The sequence below is a fragment of the Peromyscus californicus genome, unplaced genomic scaffold (assembly GCF_007827085.1).
Source record: "Peromyscus californicus insignis strain IS unplaced genomic scaffold, ASM782708v3 Scaffold_1__1_contigs__length_55948999, whole genome shotgun sequence".
NCBI classification, from domain to species: Eukaryota; Metazoa; Chordata; class Mammalia; order Rodentia; family Cricetidae; genus Peromyscus; species Peromyscus californicus.
Genome location: NW_026294492.1, coordinates 52,641,308 through 52,665,368, shown reverse-complemented (window position 1 = coordinate 52,665,368; position 24,061 = coordinate 52,641,308). Strand labels below are relative to the sequence as shown.

General features: G+C 39.4%; 1 protein-coding gene across 1 annotated transcript in view; it reads right to left on the bottom strand.

Annotated features, from left to right (window-relative positions):
• The window catches only part of LOC128115862 (zinc finger protein 883-like), a 28,450-nt gene extending 5,253 nt beyond the window's left edge, over positions 1-23,197 (bottom strand). Inside the window, exons 1-3 of the mRNA XM_052746990.1 lie at positions 23,057-23,197; positions 769-895; positions 500-560 (exon numbers count right to left, since the gene is read on the bottom strand). Coding sequence (XP_052602950.1) covers positions 500-560; positions 769-895; positions 23,057-23,062 — 194 coding nt within the window. The 5' untranslated portion in view covers positions 23,063-23,197. The remainder of the gene's footprint in view (positions 1-499; positions 561-768; positions 896-23,056) is intronic.
• Positions 23,198-24,061: the final 864 nt, after the last annotated feature.

The window sequence follows — 24,061 nt, the reverse complement described above, 5'->3', positions numbered from 1 at the left end:
GCAGGACCCAGAGAGAAAATTCTCCAGCTACAATTAAGGATTCTCCACCATGACAACATTTTTGCATCTCATAAACTGACCTTTTAACTAAACTATGGTAACTCTCTACAAGTATAAGAGTAACACAAGCTTAACTAAGGGACAATTTGCTTATGAATATTTTTGGACATACACTAATACTCTAGTCAATGTGAATGCCTTTCCATTAGTTAAATGGAATGAAACTAAATGGAGGCATGGATCTCATGGAATTATGATTGATATGGTAACATTTGTTAAGGCATTGTTTCTTTGTCTTCTCTTTTACAGGAACATATTGCAAGCACAGGTCAGCTATCTGAAATTGAGGTACATGATATTATAAGAATTTAATAATCATCACAAAGCAGTAATTATTTATACTGTTGGTTTTCATTAAATACCAGAGCACTTCAAAAGTTCTTCAGAGGCATTGTATCACCTTGTACATGAAAGGTATCACTTTGTACATGAAAATTACCTTCCATGTCTTCTAGAACTTTGACAATGTTCTCCAATATTCTGGTCTTCCCATTTGTAGCCTAAAATACAGAACCAGAAATGAATGATATATTACTGGAAATCATGCAAAATTTGAGTTATATATATTATATTCAGTGAACCTTAGAACCATGCCTAATTTATGTACCACATTCTTCTTCTTTCACAGTAGAGATCACAGTGGAATAAAAATACCTAGAAAGGCTTGTACCCTTAAGTTAAAAACTGAAGGAAAACTCACATTCTTACCTATAGCAATGAGGTTATCACAGGTTTCCAGCATCACATCTCTGTAGAGACTCTTCTGGGAAGGATCCAGCAAAGCCCACTCTTCCCCACTAAAGTTCACTTGCACATCCTCATAGGTCACTGTATCCTAAAAATCACATACACATATGAAACAGAAATGGTAAGACTGAATGCTCTAAAATGTATACTTCACCGGGAATATACTTACATAATTATGTGTGCTTGACAAATTTATTTCATATCACAGAATTTCAAATGCAATCAGCAAACCATTTTAGAGGGAATTAGAGAAAGAGGACTACGAATCTCATGTTTAAGTCCTCTGAACAGCATATGGTATTGCAAGAGAAATGCTGACATATATAGAGAGACATTCAAACAAAGTGATAGTATTGAGTAAACAACAGCAAACTTGTTTCAAAATTACTGACATCAAAAAGGATGGACAAGATGGACATGGTGGTGCAAACTCAGGAGGCAGAGAAGTGAATCTCTGATTTTCAGGCCAGCCTGGTCTATGTAGAGATTTCTAGGACAGTCAAAGCTATATAGTGAGACCCTGTGTCAAAAAAAACACAAAACATTGAACTCAAGGGGCTTACTCTAAATTCCACCAATGAATTAAACATACATTCCAGAAATGTATTTGGCTATCAGAAAACTGGATGCCTCATTTAATCTCTAAGGCTAATATATTCCTATGGAATAATGTATTTTTATAAAGCTTCTGACAGACATATCAAAATAATTCTCAAAAACCTTGTGAAGGAAAGGCTGATGTTAAACAATAAAAGAAAACAAACAAAAAATCCCAGTAGAATATAAATATGGATCAACAGTTAAGATCAACTTTTGCTTTTGCAGAGGACCTGCAGAAATCCCTAGGACTCATTTGTGGTTCCCAATACTTGGAACTCAATTTCAAGAGAATCCAGGGCTCTCTGACTTCAGTGAACACAAGCCACAAAGTTACACCTGCATATATGTAGGAAAAAAATCATGCACACATTTCGAAAATTAAAATATATTAAAACAAGTAAAAAGATATGTTACACATTTGCAGTGTAGTGATTCAGGAGATCTGTATTAATGTCATGAATGCATACCATTCTGCTGAAAGAAAATGATATCTTCTGCCAAAGTTTAAAATTTAAAAAGTGGGTAAAGCTCAGCACAAGATCAAATGCTTCATATATACTAAAACCTAATTCTCTCAGCCAAAAATATAAAATAAATACATCAGGGCAGAAAAATGTCATATCAAGGAAAAGCATTTGCTTCTATATTACCTTATGTTATTCAAGGATGGAGTGTGTTTTGTTGGAAATGGAGTGGCTGCATGAGAATGACCAAGGCTGCTCAGTTTCAACAACAGAAAGTAGACAAGTGTGGTTGGAGTATAAACACTCAACACCCATCCCCAGAGACTATCATACTCATGGAAAGCCCCTGATCCTAGAGATACCATTTGCATCCTAATGAAAACCAGAAATCTCACACAAAGTCTCAAATATATCTTCAAAATTGGGAGATTGAAATCAACCTACCATTTTGACACAGTCCATGATAGGCTCACATTCAACCCACAATGTAAAATGCCTTTTATTCTAGCCACAAAGATCCCTATATTCTGTAATACTACCCAAAATGTTAGAATATACAAAGTTTCTTCTGACACTGAAGACACTTTCTAGAATGTGTTACCTTGTGAAATCATAAAAGAAATTAGATTTTCTACTTAAGAATTAAGTACTTTATTTTAAATTTTGCAAGGTGACTCAGATTTAAATAGTGCAAGGCATTTAACAGTTAAGGCAGAAAAGGAGCTGACCCAAGTAAGACAAAACATACAGAGTGCCTATATAGATGGATTAGATTTCACAACTGAGCATATTTTGGTAATTTTCCCTTCTACCCATTCCCCTACTGGGCTTATTATGTAAAGGGAAGATAGTGTTTTAGAATGGATATTTTTAGCTCATAAACAGAGTAAAAAGTTAAAAACCTATAGAGAAAAGATTTCTGAATTAATTATAAAAAGAAGACTTCATCAATTGTGAGGAATGGACCCAGCTGAGATTGTAGTACCTTATACTTATGTTGAAATTATGCAATTATGAGTAATTAATGATGACTGGCAAATATCCCGAAGTAATTATTTAGGAGAAATTAACAATAAATATCCCAAAAGTAAAAGACTTCAGTTCATAAAAATAACTGAATGGCCGGGCGGTGGTGGTGCACGCCTTTAATCCCAGCACACGGGAGGCAGAGCCAGGTGGATCTCTGTGAGTTCGAGGCCAGCCTGGACTACCAAGTCAGTTCCAGGAAAGGCGCAAAGCTACACAGAGAAACCCTGTCTCGAAAAACCAAAAAGAAAAAAAAAATAACTGAATGGGTTTTTCCCAGCATGGTGAGTCGAGTGCCTATTTCTAGGGCTCTTACATTCTGTGCTGACACAAGTAAAGTAGGAATGGCTGATTATAAAGCAGGAAACATCAGTAAAGTAATTCAAAGTCCATATGCTTCAGTTCAAAAATCAGAGTTGTGTGCCATTCTAATGATTTTATTACTTTAATAAATCTCTTCATATAATTATTGATTCTCTGTAGTCAGAAGTTTTCCTGTGTCCCACCCAGTCCCACAGTCAGGACGAAAGTCTTTCACCCACATCCTGCAGCTGCTTGGTCACAAATAAACACACAGAGGCTTATATTATTTACACACTGTATGGCCTATGGATCAGGCTTCTTGTTAGGTAGCTGTTATAACTTAATCCATTTCTACTAATCTGTATGTTGCCAAAATGGCCATGGTGTTACCGGTTTGCTGGTATCTTGTTGCTCCTTGGGCAGTTGGCTGGCATCTCTCCACTCTCCTTTCTTGTCTCTCTCCAGTTCGAATGTACTGCCTAACCTTATTCTGCCTCACCATTGTCCAAACAGCTTTATCAATCACTCAGAGCAACATATATTCACAGTGTACAGAAAGACATCCCACAGTAATTCTCAATATGCAGAAGGGGTTGTATTACATATTGAAACTGCTGAACTTATTCCTGATAATTCAAAATTAACTTTATTATTTATACAACTACAACAAGCAATCTGAGAAAGGAACTGCCCACTTTATTATTACCCATATTTGGTCTCATACTGGATTGCCTGGGCCATTAGCAAAAGGAAATGAAAAAATTGATCAACTATTAATAGGAAATGTATTAGAGGTTCAGAATTTTATTTAAAAAATCGTGTTCATAGTAAAGGCTTGAAGGATAAATTTTCCATAACCTGGTGACAAGCTAAAGAGATTATAAAAACTGTCCCAATTGTTCTTTGCATAACCAAATTCCTTTACCTGCAGGAAGTAATCTTAAGGGTGCTCAAAGAAATGAAATTTAGCAAATGAATGTATTTCATTTAGCAGAATTTGAAAAATTAAAATATGTTCATCATACTATTGATACATGCTCTGGATTTCAAAGGGCATCTGACTTAAGTTCTGAAAAGGGTGATTCTGTATTTACACATTTATAGGAGACAATGGTTGTAATGGATATACCAATACAAACTAAAACTGACAATGCTCCTGCTTATGTTTCCAATGAAATGAAACATTTTTTTTGCATATTATAACATAAAACATATTACAGGAATATCATATAATCCTATAGGACAATCAGCTATTGAAAGATTTAACTGCACTCTAAAAGAGATGCTTATAAAACAAAAGGGGGATATGAGGACTCCCTGAAGTAAATTACATGATGCTTTACTAACTAAATTTTTTAAATGCTAATGAGACAGGGACAACAGATGCTGAAAAGCATTGGACCATAGAAAAACAATGCTTAAGTAAGTCGGCTTGTGTCCTACAATGATGCCTTGACAGCTATATGGAAAATGGGGAAGGTGTTATGATGGGGCCTGAGGTTATGCTTATGTTTCTACAAGATACAAGAAGTTATGAATACCATCAAAGTTGACAAAAGTTCTAAAAACCTTTTGAATGTTACAACTTTGTTCCTTGCTACATGATCTGTGGTAACCGCTGAGGTAACAGGGACTGATCATGCTTACTGAGCCTATTTTCCCAATTCTCCAATTAACAGAGGAGTAAGTTAGGGAGATATGGATACTCCTGATGTGGTTAATGAATCCTATTGGCTACCTGGTTCTTATGACCACAGAGGAGCTGCTAAACCTGAGGAAGAGGGTAAGGAGATTACAAACTATACTGTGAGGATGCAAGGAATTCCTATTTGTATGGGTAATGGGATTCACCGCCTAAATATAACTTTTCAATTTTGGCTATCTTTAGTTAATCACAGTACTGCCCAGAATTTTCATGATAAATTTTACATGTTTCATGCATCTGCTTTTAGAGGACAGGAGATTAATGCTGCCAGTTCCATAAATCTACCATCTTGTGAGAAGTGGGTTACCAATAAGGATTCTGACTGGATACATTAGCAACAATGTAAAGGTAAGAAACCTTGAGTGCTTATTAATATCTCCCATAGATAGACATATCATTGATTGGAGCCTTTATGGCTTCCCTTGAGGAAAATATTCTCATTCAGAGTTAAGATGACAGAGGTATAGTTTGAATGGAATTGTGGAAATTAGTTCTACCGTCAAGTAACCTATCCAATGACATTAGCAACAATGACATGGAGGTGGAATGTCAGGCTCCATGTTACAATTTGGCAATTCAGTTCAGACTAATTTGTGGAAATTGCCAAGTGCCTTACACCTTCTTAAACTTTGGAAAGTTAAATGTTTATGATGGTAAGTATACTTTATCTTTTAGATTGAATCAAAGTCACACCTTAGTAGCATGTGTACCATTACCTTATATATTATTGAAAGAGCTACGCAATGGTACCTTAACAACTATAGTATCACTATATACAACTATAGAATATAACTATTTATAAATATATAGTATAAATATAGTATTGTATTTTGAATGTTTTACTCTCCATACCTGTATTAATGTTAGCATGTTATTGAATGTCACTTCTGAAAGTTTATATGTTCTTAGAGCAAGGCCAGCAATCTGGTTACCAGTGAAGTTTTCAAGGCTATGGCAAGACTCACCTGTGCTGATTCTAGTCCAAGAACTCCCAGAGAGAATGTTAAAAGAACATGTCTGACGACTGGACTGATTATTGCTATAGTTATGAGTGTTGGTGATCTCCTACTTGGGTCTCACTACTCCCATTGTATACCCTGCCCCTTCAAAAAGCCCACCAACCAGCAGATCCTCTTCTCAGAAAGCCAGCCAAGGGTCATCTCTTCCCCTGGGGGCTGCTCAAGACCATGCCTGCAGGACACTTAAAACCTGGTAGTCATATTTGCCACATGAATCCACTCTGAGATGATTTTTCACTCTTTCATTCTCCCCATCCCCCAATAAACCTCTTACACTAACTCTGTTGTCCCAGGCATGTTTTCTTAGTGGCATACTTTGAAAGGGCCCACCAAAAAGTACCCACTTTGCCTTTTTACTCTCTAAGCTCTCCTGGCATTTGGTCTGGCTATGCTGGGATTCTAGCCACAACAGATCCATTCTCTTTGTATGTTCCTGTCTACTATCCCACTCTAAACTGCATAAATGTTCCATCCTTACATTTGCTACAATGTGGGAGCCAGAGATGCAGAGGCTGGCTGCTTCGTGCCTAGCACATGCCTGTTCTCCCTTACAATGTTTGATGAGCTGGCCCTCAGTGAGAGACATGCCAGCTCCTGGCAGCATGCCTATTTCCTCTAAAAAGATGGATGGCTGTAAAAGAACTTCCCTTGGGTGCTTGCATTAAATGTAGCAAATCCAGTTACAGAGCAGAAAAAAAGCTTCCGTTCACCTCAACTGCTGCCAAGACCCTGTCCAGACTGTGGAGAAGCAGGACACTGAGGGATGATTTCCATGCTTTGCCAAGACAAGACACCTGCATGTTCCTGGGGAAAGAGTGCTGCTACTGTATCAAGGAATCTGGCCTGGTGGAAAGTAATATCGAGTCACTCCACAAACTGTCTGAAGAACTTCATCACTATGACCAGGGCCCATCTCCATTGCATTCTTTCTGGCAGTCTTCACTCTTCCCACAGCTAGCCCTGTTCATAGGGCCAGTGGTAATAAACTTATTTTTTTTTTCTCCTAGCAATGTGCCTTCTCTTCCTCCCAGAAGGGATTCCTGAGGTCTCAGGTGGTGATTAACCAGATACTTCTTCACCCATACCTCCCACATTGTCCCATGCCAACAGAAAGTACCCATATTTGAACTGGTGACTCTATACCCCAAAAGATCGGGATGTTTGGCTGGAACCTGCATTCCTGGCTATCCAAACCCTGGCCCTTCATAAAAACCACCAAAAGACCAGTTCTGCATACTTGGCAGCTGGAGGCTCCTCCTCTGAACCAGCATAAAGTGGGATTGGGCACAAATCCAGCTTGTAGAAGAAACGTCATCACCCAGCACCTACAGGGTATTTAAGCTCCCTCCTTTTAGACTGGCCATGTGATTCCTCTCCTGCCCTCCTCAGAGTTACCCAGGAGTTGCTTTGCTCTGTTCATTAAACCTGGATTTATTAAATTAGCCTGATCAGACTTCTTATACCGGCGGCAGAGGATATCCAATAACCATGGATCCAAAACTCATCAATGGGAATTATTTCATTGACTGCTACTGTTGCAACAGCCTGAGTAATCCTTCATAAAGAAACTTAAATTGCTGAATTTGTTAGCGACTGGCATCAGATTTCTACAAAACTTTGGGTTCAGCAGAATTAAACAGATGGTGACAGTGTTAGTGAAATAGCAGACTTGATGCAAGCTGTGTTACTTTTAGGATATTAGTTAGAGACTTAAAGGGAACAGATTCAGTTAAAATGTGTTGGTAATGTTAAAATTTAATTGTATTTCACCTACTGTATTAAAGTTTAATGAAAACAAGCATGATTGGGATAAGGTTAAAATGCCATTGTTCAGTCACCCTAATGGCTCACAAATGTTTTATGATTTACAACAAGAAATAAATGAAACCTTTTCAGTTAAGTTACCTGGCATGTCTGGAATGGATGTCATGGAATGCCTTGCAGATACCATACCTTCATTAAATCCTATGAATCATTTTGATAAGTTTTGTATTCGGGCAATTGTTATACTTGTTTTTGCTATAATAATTTTAACATTTTTCAAATATATTCTGACTTATGTACATGAGACTATCTTCACTGTGCAGCTGCATAACCTTCAACATAATTAGAGTAGCTTAAACAAAAGGGGAGAAATATAGGAATTTAGCAGAGTCACTGAATTTGGGGTAATATTTGAATGAACAACCAGTTCTCAGAAGTACTTTGACCTTCAAGAATCCTTATGGAAAGCATTGACTGTTTTGCTGAAAGGGCTTTGCAGCCATCCCCTGACTTTGGTCAATAGATGCCTCAAGCACACCTGGGCTTCTTATATTATCAAGTATTACACATAATACAGAACTAGAGTCATAGAGGCAAGTGATGCTCTCCTTCAGTCAGACATGTAAATTAAGATTAGGGACCTTGTATGAGGAAATACTTTGTCTAACTTTCAGTAAATATACCTTTGTATGGCTGTTTGGGTTCAGTCTATCAGAAGAGACTGGACCTTCTTGCTGCCACACAGGTCTTAAAATTTCAGCTTGGGAGTATCTTCTTTCTTCAACCAACATGGGCTACATGGTGTACTCTGACACTCTATATATCTGCTTAAGTGATAAGTAATAACCAAGCCACAGACTAAATGTTTGGTCAAGACAGTCTGTGAGTCTTTAATTTAGCTATATTTGTTTTCACAGGATACAGGAAGAATACATGTAGACAATATGCCAAAATACTACACAAAACATCTATCATAATTATTGCTCTGTTGCTGTGAGGAAACACAATGACGAAAGTGACAGTGATAATGCAAGGCTTTTTATGTTAGGACTTGATTACACAGACAGAGGATTAGTCCATTATCATCATGAATGGCAGCATCAAGGTAGACAAGCATGGGGCTGAGACCAATATCCTGATACAGACAGGCAAGCAGAAAGAACCCATGCTTAGGCTTTTGAAACCTCAAAGCATAGCTATAGTGACACACTTTAACAAACAAAGAAGGTAAAATACCAGGAAGACAATACTTGGCTTCCACAGTTACAATTTGTGATAAGACCCCTCAACTTGAGGCCACAGAATTCTTTCCTCTATTACTTTGTTGTATGGAGCCTACATGTCTAAGCCATAGGTACCATCTTCTCCAATATTCATGCTAACCTAATTAAAATGTTCTATTAAAGAACAGGCACAACAGGGCACATTTAAACCTTGAGAAGTGTGGGTCCCACCAGGCCTTGTGTCTGATGGAGGATGGATGTGTCATAGCAGGGAGCTGGGCCATCTCGTCAACCAAGTATCCCTGTGGTTTGCTGCCTTCTTGCCTATTACGTCAATAGTACATTATGAAAACAGTATTTATAGAGTAAACAGAAGTTGAATATAAAGCCTAATAATTTATGCTATCAACAACATTAAACTGATGGCAAAATGACATTATGAATGTAAAAAATGATCAAGATCGAACATATAGCACACTAAAGACATCATCTGACTTCAAATGTTCAAGTGCAACTACCATAAAGATTGTACTGTCTGGGAAAGAATAAAGAGATAACAGAACTTTAGAGCAAACAGACTAAGAACACAACTGAAATACAGTCACTGTTGACGAGTGAGACCAGGGTACCCAGTATGGCCTTACTAACACAGGTGACTGGAACACTGTGTCATTTATATGCAAATGTATTAGTAACACAGATTGTAAGATCTGTGCAAAATTAATTCCAGTAGGATCCTACCACTGCATGTTAAGTGGGAAGGACATAACTTCAGGAAGCCCCAAGAGAAACTAGGGCTTTGTGAGAAAGCAAGTTGCCTTCCATGGTGACAATAAAATCAGGAGAGTTGTGCTCATGGCATGGTGAGGTCAAAAATAAGCATTTTTATTCTCAAGGGCTCCTGTTCCTCATGCTTTGAGGGAAGGCATGACAGAAACTCAAGCAGACCAGGAACCTGGAAGCAGGAGCTGATGCAGAGGCCATAGAAGGTGCTGCTTACTAACCTGTTCACCATGGCTTGCTCAGCTTGCTTTCTTATAGAAACCAGGACCACCAGCCCATCGGGGGCTCATCCACAATGGGCTGGGCACTTCCCAATCAGTTACTAATTAAGGAAATGCCCTAAGGCTTGCCTGCATCTAGATCTTATAGAAGTATTCCCTTAATTGAGGCTCCCTCCTCTCAGATGACTCTAGCTTGTGTCAAGTTGACATAAAACTATCAAGCACTCCGATGATTTACATTAATGGGATTAAATGGGAACACAGATGAGTGATGTGTCAAGTTGGGGAGAACAGAAAGGAGCTGCCAGAGCCTAAGTTCTACTGGATTGAACTACTGGGGCAAGAGGAATGTAAATACATTCTGCTGTTAGTACTTCTGTTTGACTAGGAAGTCTTTACCCCAACTCTTCAGGAGACTTTTAAACAATATATCAAGCTGACTAGGTGACACATGCCTGTTATCTCAGCATCCAGACTAGCATGGGCTGCACAGGGAGGTGCAGGAGATCAGGGACAGCAAAGCAGAATTCTGTCTCAAGCAAGATGTTTCTCTGAGGTGCTAGGATGGGATCCAGAGCTTTCACATGCTTGGCTAGGTATTTTAAACCCTGACCTACATCCAAAACCCTTCTTCCATGCATGGTGACTTAAGTGTTGCACACATGTGGAAGTCAGAGAATAACTTGTCAGAGTCATTTTTTTTCCATCAGGTGGGTCCTGGGGATTGAACTCAGGCTCAGAAGCAAGCACCTTAATCACTTGCAGGTTTTCTACTTTCATAGGTTATGACATCTTCTGTGGTTTTGCTGTCAGGGACAAAGTCTGCTCATGTAGTTCTGATTGGTCTGGATTTCTATGCAAACTCTAACAAAAATTTGCTTCCTTCCTTCTGCCTCTGTCCTCTGAGTCCTGATATTACACTGTGCCCCACCACACACAGCTTGTTTTGTTTGGGGTGGAAATAGTCTCAAGTAGCTCAGGTTGGCCTCAAGTTCAGTAAATAGCTGAGGGTCATCTTCCATTTTCATCTCTACCAATCTACATTCTCCAGGTAGTGATATTTAAATAGCAAACAATGAGGCTGGGTACAGTGACATGCACTTTTAATATTAGCACCAGGGAGCCACAGGCAAACCTGCTCTACATAGTAAGTTCCAGGTACGTGAGCATGAATTAGTAAGATCATTCCAGGAAGAAAAAAACAGCGCTGATAATAATTTTTAGGTTTGATTGTTTCTCAAATATTTAATGACATTTCTTTATAGTGCATCTGTGCCTTTGTGCACACAGATTATAATGTGGGTGAGTGAGTTACCACGTTGGGTACCAAGTTGCTGTTACAATCATTACCTGGCTGTCCCCCCAAAAGACCACAATGCCTATGGGTCAGTAAAGGGCAGGGAGAAGAACTCCTCCAGAGATGGTCTCAGGGAACAGCATGTGCTTTACTGCATGTAAGCAACTACTTATATAGTGGAAGCCTATCAACTCTGATTGGTTAGCACATTACATTCGATTGAAACATGAATGCTCATACAACCCACCTGGGTTTCTATGCAGAAGAGGCACATAAAAGAGACATGGACCTTGCAGATATGTCAGCAATCCAGGTATTGGCTACCCATGCAAGTTTATAATTCAATGTACTGACTTCAGGGAATATTCAGGAGCATGATGGGCCATGCTTGTTACTTAGACGCACAGTGTATGAGGTAGGCTAACTACCAGGACATGTCTGCATTTTGTCCTACAATTTCCCCCTCTAAATCATTTCATTTTCCTGAGTGCAGAGCCTCAAGATCAACAAGCAGGATATGCCAACAGTGCCACTGACAACTAAGCTGGTGACTATTCCCTCAGCTCCCTTTAAATATCTATTCTGTATTGCCTAAAAAAGATCTTGAAGCATGGGGTTAGGAATTTGATAATCTATCTAATCTTAAATTCCGTAAGTTTCCTAGCAAGAACTTATGAGAACCTATGAAAATGCTAACTTTACAAACTAGGCAAGCTAGGGCATGACAGAAAAACGGAATTCATTTGCCAACTCTTTCTCAGCCTCATGAGCTGCTCTTGGTATTTCCAGTAGTATTTCATCAAAATAAAACTGTGTAATACTTAATTTTGCACCAACCAATTTATTTAAAGCTATACAATGAGACAGCATTGAAGAAGCCTTGCACATTATCTTAATAGGAATGAAAGAACTAGAGCTATTTGGATCCTGACTAAAAACGGCTACTCATTTCTACCTGAATGTGGAAAATGGAAGGTGGAGTCACATGCTAATGGTGATTATATAATGCCCGGACAATTACTGATAGCTCATGGATGGGTCAGAGTTGCAAATGATACCTTTGTTACAACTGTTTACAATTGTACACAATTGAAAAAAAAGACTAGAATGCAGAAGTGGCTAAAGATGCCTTTCCCTTCTGAGTTTACCCTGCTGGGGCAAAGTATCTTCACATTCCAGCACACTGAGCATCTGGTAATTTCAAAGCACAAGCTCCTGTTTATTTGCATCATCTTACTTATGAACATGAAGACAGCCACGACAGTTATGACCAAGAATTCTATAGTGACTCTTGCTCTTTTTGAGCTTATCAAATATCTTTGAGTGAGTACTATTTGACTGCCAGGTTTATGTCATTAAAAAAGTAAAGTTAAGTAAAAACCATCTTCCAAGGGTACTGGCTCATCAGCATCAGAAATATGCAGTGTCTGCAGAGAAAACTCAGCTGTCAAGACTGTGCTACTTCGCAGATGACCTGAGCCTGGTTCCCAACACCCAGGATGGTTATATCACAAGCCTTTAGCTCCAACAAATCTGACCCTTCTTCTTGTGTCAGAGAGAAGCTGGCAAGTATATACATTCATGCAGGCACACACAATAAAACACACAAAGATTGATTAACAGAAATTGAAATAAAACCTATGGTGAAAGCTCCAGATCATGTTAAAAAGAAGCATGAGGAAGGCTCCAGCAGCCACCAAGCAGGTTAGATTCTGTTCCCCCAAGATCCACTCTACCGCCCAAACCCATGCACTTTGGTCATCCTCCTATGGCCAGCCGTCCCCTACAACCCCAGTAGACAACATAGGCTAGGCACAACCTACGCAAGATGGAAGAACAGGTTAGTGACTGGCCTCCCCTAGCTGAACTGCCCCACCAACCATACCCTAAACCCCAAGGCACATCCCGTATCTCTCCCCCTCCCATCTCAGTATCAGCAAGGCAATAGGGCCCTACCTCCAAATCTGGTGGAACTCCACTCCTCTGGTGCTGTCCCAACCAGTCAGTAAGCAGGTGAGAAAACTGCTTCCAGGCTGCACCACCATCGCCACAACCCAATGGATTCAGTTCCCCCAAGACCCACTCCACCACCCAAACCCACAAACCTGTTCATCATCTCAGGGGCCAGCTCTCACCTGCAACCCCAGCAGACTCATAAGCACAAGCACAACCCACACCAGTGGAAGAACAGATGAGTTAATGCCAGTTTAAGAATACATTCAACAACAGAAAGGGCAATATGACACTACCAGAACACAGAGATCCTAAAACAGCAAGACCTGAACATTCCAACACAACTGAAGCACAAGAAAATGACCTAAAAATAACTTTATGAAGATGATAGAGTCCCTTAAAGAGGAAATGAAAATTCTCTTAAGGAAATGGAGGAAAAGAAAAACAAAAAAATTAAAAGAAATCAATAAATCTCTTAAAGAAAGACAAGAAAGTCAACCAAAGAGGTAAATGAAATAGATCAAGACATGAATATTGAAATTGAAGCAATAAAGAAAACACAAACTAAGTGAATTCTGGAAATGGAAAATCTGGGTACGTGAACAGGAACTACAGACGCAAGTATCACCAACAGAATACGAGAAATGGAAGAGAGAATTTCAGGTGTTGAAGATACACTAGGGGAAATAGATTCTTCAGTCAAAGTAAATGTTAAATCCAATAAATTCCTAACACAAAACAGCCAGGAAATCTGGGAAACCATGAAAAGACCAAACCTAAGAATAATAGGGATAGAAGAAAAAGAAGAATCCTAGCTCACAGGCACAGAAAACATATTCAAGAAAATCTTAGAAGAAAACTTTTCCAACTTCAAGAAGGACATGCCTATAAAGGTACAAGAAGCTGACAGAATGCCAAACAGGCTGGACCAAAAAAAAAAAAATCCTCTTGCCACATAATAATCAAAACACTAAACATATAGAATAAAGAAAGAATATTAAAAGCTGCTATGGAAAAAGGTCAAGTAACATATAAAGGCAAACCTAACAGAATTACATCCTACTTTTCAATGGAGATTCTAAAAGCCAGAAAGTCCTGGACAGACATTTTGCAGACGGGAAGAGACCATGGATGCAAACCCAGACTACCATACCCAGCAAAACTTTCCATCACCATAGATGGAGAAAACAAGGTATTTCATTACAGAACCAAGATTTAAACAATACCTATCAATAAATCCAGCTCTATAGAAAGTAGTAGGACAATTCCAACCCAAGGAAATTAGCTGCACCCATGAAAACACAGGGAATAGATAACTGCATACCAGCAAAACCCAAAGAAAGAAACACACACAGGGATAAATGTGTGCAAATGCATGCATGCACGCAATACCACCACCACCACCACCACCACCACCACCACCACCACCACCACCAAAACCAAACCCCCAAAATAACAGGAATTAACAATCACTGGAGATTAATATCTCTAAACATAAATGGACTCAATTCACCCATAAAAATACACAGGCTAACAGAATGGATATGAAAACAGGATCCATTCTTCTACTGCACACAAGAAACTCAACTCAACTTCAAAGACAGACATTAACTCAGAACAAAGGATTGGGAAAGATTTTCCAATCAAACGGACATAAGAAGCAACCTAATAGCTAACAAAATAGACTTCAAACTAAAATTAATCCAAAGAAATGGAGAAGGACACTGCATATTCATCAAAGGAAAAATCCATCAAGATGAAGTCTTAATTCTGAATATCTATGCCCCAAAACACAAGGGGATCCACATTACTAAAGTTTAAATCACACAACAAACCTCACACATTAATAGTGGAAGACTTACACACCCCACTTCTCAGCAATGGACAGGTCTGCCAGACAGAAACTTAAAAAAAAACAAGGGAACTTGCTATGACTCAAATGGACTTAATAGACAACTAAAGAACATTTCACCCAAACACAAAAGAATATAATTGTAATAAACCCCTGTATCTTATCAGATCACCCTGGATTAAAGTTAGAGATCAACAACAACACAAACTACAGACAAATTTCAAACTCATGGAAACTGAACAACTCTTAACTAATTACCACTGGGTCAAGGAAGAAATAAAGAAAGAAATTAAAGACTTCCTAGAATTCAATGAGACTGAATCCACATCATATCCAAACTTATGAGACACTGTGAAAGCAGTGCTAAGAGCAAAGTTTATAGCACTAAGTGCCTACATAAAGAATTTGGAGCAATCTCACACTGGTGACTTAACAGCACACCTGAAAGATCTAGAACAAAAAGAAGCAAATTCACCCAAGAGAAGTAGATGGGAGGAAATAAACAAACCCTGGGCTGAAATAAATAAAATAGAAACAAAGAGAACAGTATAAAGATCAATGACAGAAAGTTGGTTCTTTGAGAAAATCAACAAGGTAGACAAACCCTTTATCCAAACTAACTAAAACAGAGAGAAAATATCCAAATTAACAAAACTGGAAATGAAAATGGGGACATAAAAGACACTGAGAAAATCCAGAGCATCTTTAAGTCATACTTAAAATACCTGGACTCCACAAAATTCAAAAATCTAAAAGAAATAGACAATTTTTTGGATACATATAACATACCAAAATTAAATCAAGACCAGATAAACAATCTAAATAGACCTATAACCCCTAAGGGAATGGAAGTAATCATTAAAAGTCTCCCAACCCCAAAAGCCCAGGAACAGATGGTTCCAGTGCAGAATGCTACCAGAATTTCAAAGAGGAGCTAATACCAATACTCAAATTGTTTCACACAATAGAAAAGAAGAAACATTACCAAACTCTTTCAATGAGGCTATAGTTACCCTGATACCCAAACCACACAAAGATGCAACAAAGAAAAAGAATTACAGACCAATCTCCCTCATTAACATTGATGCAAACATACTCAATAAAATACTGGCTAACTGAGTTCAAGAACATATAAAAATATCATCCATCATGATCAAGTAAGCTTCATCTCAGAGATGCAGAGATGGTTCAACATATGAAAATCTGTCAGTGTAATCCACCATATAAATAGATTGAAAAGAAAGAGCCACATGATCATCTCATTAGATGCTGAAAAAGCCTTTGACAAGATCCAACATCCCTTCACAATAAAGGTCTTGGAGAGATCAGGAATACAAGGAACATTCCTAAACATAATAAAAAGCAATATACAGCAAGTTGATAACCAACATCAAATTAAATGGAGAGAAATTCAAAGCGATTCCCTAAAAATTATGAATAAGACAAGGCTGTCCACTCTCTCCCTATCTATTGACTATTATATTCGAAGTTCTAGCTAGAGCAATAAGACAACAAAAGGAGATCAAATGGATACAAATTGGAAGGGAAGAACTAAAACTTTTGCTATTTGCAGATGATATGATAGTATATATAAGTGATCCCCAAAATTCTACTAGGGAACTACTACAGCAGATAAACACCTTCAGTAATGTGGCTGGATTCAAGATTAAGTTAAAAAAATCAGTAGCCCTTCTATATAAAAATGATAAACTGGCTGATAAAGAAATCAGAGAAACAACATCCCTAGCAATAGTCACACATATAAAATTTAAGGGGTAACTCTAATCTAACAAGTGAAAAACCTGTATGACAAGGACTTTTAGTCTTTGAAGAAAGAAAGTGAAGAAGATATCAGAAAATGGAAAGAACTTCCATGCTCATGCATTGGTAGAATGAACATAGCAAAAATGGCAATCTTACCAAAAGCAATCTACAGATTCAATGCAATCCCAATCAAAATCCCAACACAATTCTTCATAGACTTCAAAAAAAACAATACCCAACTTCATATGGAAAAACAAAAAACCCAGGATAGCTAATGCAATCCTGTATAATAAAGGAACTTCTGGAGGTATCACCATCTCTGACTTCAAGGTCTACTATAGAGTTACAATAATAAAAACAGCATGGTATTGGCATAAAAACAGACACATGGGTCAATGGAATTGAACTGACGACCCTGAGGTAAATCCATACAGCTGTGAACACCTGATTTTGAAAAAGAAACCAAAATTATATAATGGAAAAAAGAAAGCATCTTCAACAAATGGTGCTGGCATAACTGGATGTCAACATGTAGAAGAATGTAAATAAATCTATTGCCTGCACAAAACTCAATTGCAAGTGGATCAAAGACCTCAACATAAATCCAATTACACTGAAGTTGACAGAAGAGAAAGTGGGAACCAGTCTTGAATGCAGTGGCAGAGGAGACACCTTCCTGAATATAACACCAGTAGCACAGACACTGAGAGCAACAATTAATAGACGGGACCTCTTGAAACTGAGAAGCTTCTGTAAGGCAGAGAACACTGTCAATAAGACAATAAGTCAGCCTACAAAATGGGAAAAAATATTCACCAACCCCATACCAGACAGAAGGCTGATCTGAAAAATATATAAAGAACTCAAGAAACTAGACAACAAAATACCAAATAATCCAAAGAAAAATGAGGTACAGATTTAAACAGAGAATTCTCAACAGAAGACTCTCAAATGACCAAGATATACTTAAAGAATTATTCAATATACTTAAGCATCGGGGAGCTGCAAATAAAAATGATTCTAAGATACCATTTTAAATCTGTCAAAATGGCTAAGATCAAAACCACTAATGACAGTCTATGTTGGAGAGAATGTGGAGTAAGGGGAAATTTTCTTCACTGCTGGTAGTAGCCACTATGGAAATCGGTATGGCAGTTTCTCTGAAAACTGGGAATCAATCTACCTCATGACAAAGGTATACCAATCTTGGGCATATACCCAAAGAATGTTCAATACATGTTCATAGCTGTGTTAAAAGTCCAACCCTGGAAACAACCTAGATGCCCCTCAACCAAAGAATGGATAAAGAAAATGTAGTACATTTACACAATGGAGTATTACTCAGCAGTAAAATACAATGGCAGCATGAAACTTGCAGGCAAATGGATGGAACTAGAAAAAAATCATCCTGAGTGAGGTAACCCAGATCCAGAACAAAAACAGGGCATTTACTCACTCAGAAGTGGATACTAGCTGTAAAGTAAAGGGATAACCAGGTTACAATCCATAGCCCCAAAGCAGTTAGGTAACAAGGAGGGCCCAAAGAGAGATGCATGGATTTCCCTGGGAAGGGGAAACAGAAGACATTTTCTGGGTAAACTGAGGGGGGAGGAGGTATGGGAACATGAGGTAGGTTAGGGGTGAGATAGATGGAGAGAATAATGAAAGAGTTATCTTGATGGGGGGCATTTTGGGATTAGGGAGAAATCTCATGCCAGGTAATCTCCCAGGAATCCACAAGGATGACCCCAGCTAAGACTCCTAGCAACAGTGAATAGGGTGCCTGAACTGGCCTTCTCCTGTAATCAGATTGGTGACTATCTTAATTGTCATCAGAGAGCCTTTAGCCAGTAAATGATGGAAGCAAATTCAGAGATCCAGAGCCAATCACTGAGCGGAGCTCCAGGAGTCCTGTGGAAGAGAGGAAGGATATTATGAGGGGTGTGTGTGTGTGTGTGTGTGTGTGTGTGTGTGTGTGTGTGTGTGTGTGTTTTGTCAAGGTCATGATGGAGGAACCCACAGAGCCAGCTGACCTGGGCTCCTGGGAGCTCCTTTACTCTGGATAGGCAGCTAGGAAGCCTGCATGGGACCAGCCTAGGCCCTCTGCATGTGTGTGATAGTTGTAGAGCTTGGTCTGTTTGTAGGGTTCCTAGCAGTGGGATTAGGACCTGTCCCTGGTGCTTGAGCTGGCTTTGGGAGCCCATTCCTGATGCTGGGTTGCCTTGCCCAACCTTCATGTAGGGGGAAGAACTTGGTCCTGCCTCAATTTGATTTGCCATGTTTTGTTGACTCCCATAGAGGCCTGCCCCTTTCTGCATGGAGACAGAGAAGGAGTGGATGTGGGGAGAGTAGAAGGGAGGTGGGGATAGGGAACGGGAGGATAGGAAGGATGGGAAACTGGTTGGTACGATAATAAATGAAAAAAATAATAAAAAAAGAAAAAGCAAATGAAAGCTAAAAAAGAAGCATGCAATGAACATGATACATTTACTTGAGATCTAGAAGGTAATTAATTACTTTATTAACCCATCTATGGTGATATTTTATTTGTATTAAAATGTTATTTGTAGGTTAATAAATAAAGTTGCCTGGGGGTCAGAGCTATTAGCAAGCCATAGGAAAGCAGGGCAGTGGTGGTGTACTCTTGTAATCTCAGCACTTGGTAGGCAGAGCTGGGTAAGTCTCTGTGTGTTCAGGGATACAGCCATTATTGGATACACATGCCTTTAATCAATACCAATCATGGAAAACCTGGAGGCCTATACAGACAGGCCGTGAGGAGGCAGTCATGTGGTTGGGTTTACAACCAATGAGAAGGCAGGACAGGAACTCTATATAAAGACTTTAACACAGGGGTAGCTCTGGTTTGGAGAGGTAGGACCACCGCAGGAGGAAGGGTAAGGTTTTAGCTCTTAGCTCTGACCTCTTGGCTTTCTTCTTTGCATTGGTTCTGTGCTTCTTATTTAATAAGAAGGTTGGTTACATCTACATTTGGCGTCCAATGTGACAAGAATCCATTAAAAACCGCTTGGCTTGGTGGCAGGTCCGGTTTCCGGCCTGGGTGGCTCCGACTGCCTAGCTCGGGCCCCGGCCTGACTGACCTGCAGCTGGAGCTACTTGCAACTGCTACAAACAACTCAGGCCTGCCCTGCCGAATAGGGCCCCTGCCTGTAAAGCCAAGGCTTGACTCCGCTCAAGTGGCTACGCTTTCTCTCTCTCTCTCTCTCTCTCTCTCTCTCTCTCTCTCTCTCTCTCTCTCTCTCTCTAGATTCACACCTCGAAAACCAGGTGGCTGTTTTGAAATTCCCTGGAATTCTACTGTTCTACCCAGACTTGGTAAGTCAATTAACATATCTATTTAAAAGAGAATTTTTTTTCTACATTTTGATCTTTTAATGGGTTTTGGGTCTGGGATAATTTTCATTGATTAGGGGGGTTGGTTACAAGTTGTTGTCAAGGGTTAGAAAAAAGGCTAAGCAAAGGAGATTAGATTTAAGGTTCTTGTTTAAAAAAAAAGAGAAAGAAAGAAGAAGAAAAAGACAATTACTAGTTTTAAATACTTTACATTGGATTGGGTTGGTTTATATTGTATACAAATTATATATATTGAAATTGATATTGTTAGAAAATGCTTTATGTATATTTCTAATTGTACTGTTCATTTAACAATGTAATGCAATTTTCTGATCCTTGAATGTTATTATTACCAACTATTAGGATATAAAGAAATGAAGGTTAGTAGTTAGACATTACAATAGAACTTGTAGTCATATTAGATATGTTTTAAAAAGTGAGCAGATATATTTTAGACAGGTCATCTTCAAACCCTTCAGAGATCTACAGAATATGGCATTTAAAATGTTTTAATAACTTAGAAAATTTTTCTTTTTTGAGACATGTTGGCTCCTGGCAGTACCAATCTACTTCAGAGAAAATATGGGCATTGAAGAAACTGCATATGGAGTTAACTTTCATTGTGGCAAAAGTTAGCCACTGGACAACAAAGTATCCTCGAATCAACAGGACAAAATGGACAGACAGGACATGAAACAAAGGACTACTGATTCTTGCCAAAACAAGTGTGGTTATGGCTTTATCAAAAGGCATCTTCTGAGGCCAGGACAATATGGCACCATCCCTGAAGTGGCCTTCGCAATTCGGAAAAGGTACAGTGCCCTTTCCTTCGAAGGCAGTTGAACAGGCAGTGGGCCGATGGCTTCTGATGTGCAATGGAACAGCAGCTGAAACAGTTATTCTTGAAGAGTAACTAAGCTCACGCCTCTCAATAGTAAACTGGCATTTGATAGAGGGATGTGGAGAAGAACAGGATGCTGAGATGAAGCCATATATACACAGCCAAGAAGAATGGACAGCTGAATTAAAAAACCATCAACAATTTCCAGAATTTAAAATCCTGAATCATGACATGACACTAGTGGAATTCAGGTGTTTCTGGTACATGGACTGCTCTCACCCAATGTGAGGTTGAACTGTTGACCTTGTGTACATCCTACTTCACAAATGAGTCTGTCAAATACACTAAGCCTATAGGCTGAAGATGATGCTCCAACACTGCGGAGAAACCTCAGATGATTGTCCAGGCAGCTGGCTGTTTCTGTCAACTCACAATTTTTTGGAAGTTGCTTGCATATACTTCCCGTTTTTATTTTTGTTAGCTAATATTATTTCCTTCTTGGGTCTCTGAGGGAGTTGAAGATTAGTTAGTTATAGTTGAAGGTTAGTTAGTTATAGTTGAAGATTAATTAGGATAGAAAGTGAATTAGATACATTTTGGACTTACCAAAATAGGATAGATAATGAAATTATTTTCTCTGAATTTGTCAAATACAAATGGACTAGACATTGTTTAGGTATTTATTACTTGTATATATGTATATAGTTATTGTACTTTTGTATATAGTTTTTCTTTTGTTAGTTATAACCTTTTTTTTCTTTTTATTAAAATAGAAAAGGGGAAATATGGTGATATTTTATTTGTATTAAAATGTTATTTGTAGGTTAATAAATAAAGTTGCCTGGGGGTCAGAGCTATTAGCAAGCCATAGGAAAGCAGGGCAGTGGTGGTGTACTCTTGTAATCTCAGCACTTGGTAGGCAGAGCTGGGTAAGTCTCTGTGTGTTCAGGGATACAGCCATTATTGGATACACATGCCTTTAATCAATACCAATCATGGAAAACCTGGAGGCCTATACAGACAGGCCGTGAGGAGGCAGTCATGTGGTTGGGTTTACAACCAATGAGAAGGCAGAACAGGAACTCTATATAAAGACTTTAACACAGGGGTAGCTCTGGTTTGGAGAGGTAGGACCACCACAGGAGGAAGGGTAAGGTTTTAGCTCTTAGCTCTGACCTCTTGGCTTTCTTCTTTGCATTGGTTCTGTGTTTCTTATTTAATAAGAAGGTTGGTTACATCTACACCCATCAGCTTATAATAGTTTATGTAAATGTTACATATATATATATGGAGTAGAGTTGACAACAGTCTTTGCTCTAGGGAGACAAGTCTCTTAAATGTAATTTTTGAAGATTAATAGTGTATCATGTTAATTTATTTTTTCTTATATAGATATTCATAATTGTTTGAATGCTTTTATATTGATAAAAGATTCAACTTTTAAATGTTTGAAAAAGTAAACCTGTGGTTTTAAAATTCCAGAGATTTAATACTTGGATTTTTGGTTGGAGAGATGGCTCAGCTGTTAAGAGAACATGCTGCTTTTGCAGGGAACTCAAGATCAATTCCATAACCTATACCAGGCAGAAAAGCTTGACTCAAAAAAATAAAACAGACAGACAAAAAGGTACACAGACATATCTTTCTTTAAGGTTTTTTGAGATGGGCTCTCACTATGCAGCACTAGGTGGCCTAGAAAACACTATGTGCTGTTTCACAAAGAATAAAGATATCAATAGAACATAAGAGAAAACTTATAAAGATACAATTAATAGAGTCAATTTTGACTCACCAGGCCAGGAAACTCAGCATGCCTGATCTTACTGACACTCATGACTGGACCACCCTGGCATCTACATGCAAATATATTAATGACACAGAATTTACGCCCTGCACAGAATTAACTGCAGACCGGTCCTACACCTGAATGTTCAGTGCCCAGTGCAGAACTTCTAGAAGACACTAGAGTGACCAGCGCTCTGTGAGTTAACAACCTGCCTTCCACCAGCAGTAACACAAGTGGCGCATGAGGGCGCACAGCATGCTGATGTCACAATAAGAAAATATCCAGCTACAGTACCCACATCCCTGTGTTCTGTGTAGCCACAGCCGCAGCCGCCGCATATGGAAGTTACTCAGAGGCTGCAGGATTTCGGAGTTGCAGGAACAGCAGGGAACTCAGACCTCACGGGCCGCCGCGTCCGCCGGTTCCCACAGCCCCGGGACCCCACCCCGGCTCCTCCCCGGATGGGGAGGGCGGCCCTCGCTCACCATGGCGGATTCCAAGCTCGCCCCGCTCTCCTCACAGCTCCCGGCAGCGGGTCACAGCGCAGCACACGGAACAAGAGAGTGTCCCTCAGCCCTGGAGCCGCCGAGCCAGAAGAATTACGGACCGGAAATGCCCACCCTATTCTGACTGGGAGGCCCTGATTGGCTAGTGTGTCCTGAGTGACAGGAACAGCTCCCCTAGGGACAGAGTGCGGGAAGGACACAGCACAGTGATTCCCAGCCCTGGCTTCCACCTCAGGCACAGAGCTGTCCCAGACCGGCTGAGATTGGCTTTGCTGCAAAACTTGGAACTGGACTGTAAGGTCGTCCCTGCACCTTTCCTGCAGTCAGTAGGCACTTCTTCGTCCCGGACACAGGATGTTAGGTCTCAAACCAGGGACAAAGGGCTGAGGCGCCTAATTAACATATCCAAGCAAGACATTGACAGATTCTCCCTGCATCCCTCAGCCCCTACCAGTTACAGGGTATGACTGGCAAGCCCCGCCCACTGCCCTGAACTTCTCCAGTTCAGAGACTAGGCTGCCCTTACCACCATAATCCAACCATCTTGGTAACCTGGCTTTTTCCCCTCTACCCTTTAGCTTCCTGACCTCTTGGTCTGTCTCTCTCCTCTCCCCTAGCTCCTCTTCTCACATTGATCATACTCATGTCTGCTCTGGACTCTCCCAAATGTCCCTGCCTCTCCCTGCACTCTGCCTTTTATCTAAAAAAAAAAAACTTTCTCCTCCAACATACGTAGTAGCAGTCATGTCCTTTCGTTTTTTATTTCTTAGAACCTCCATATTCTTATGTGAAA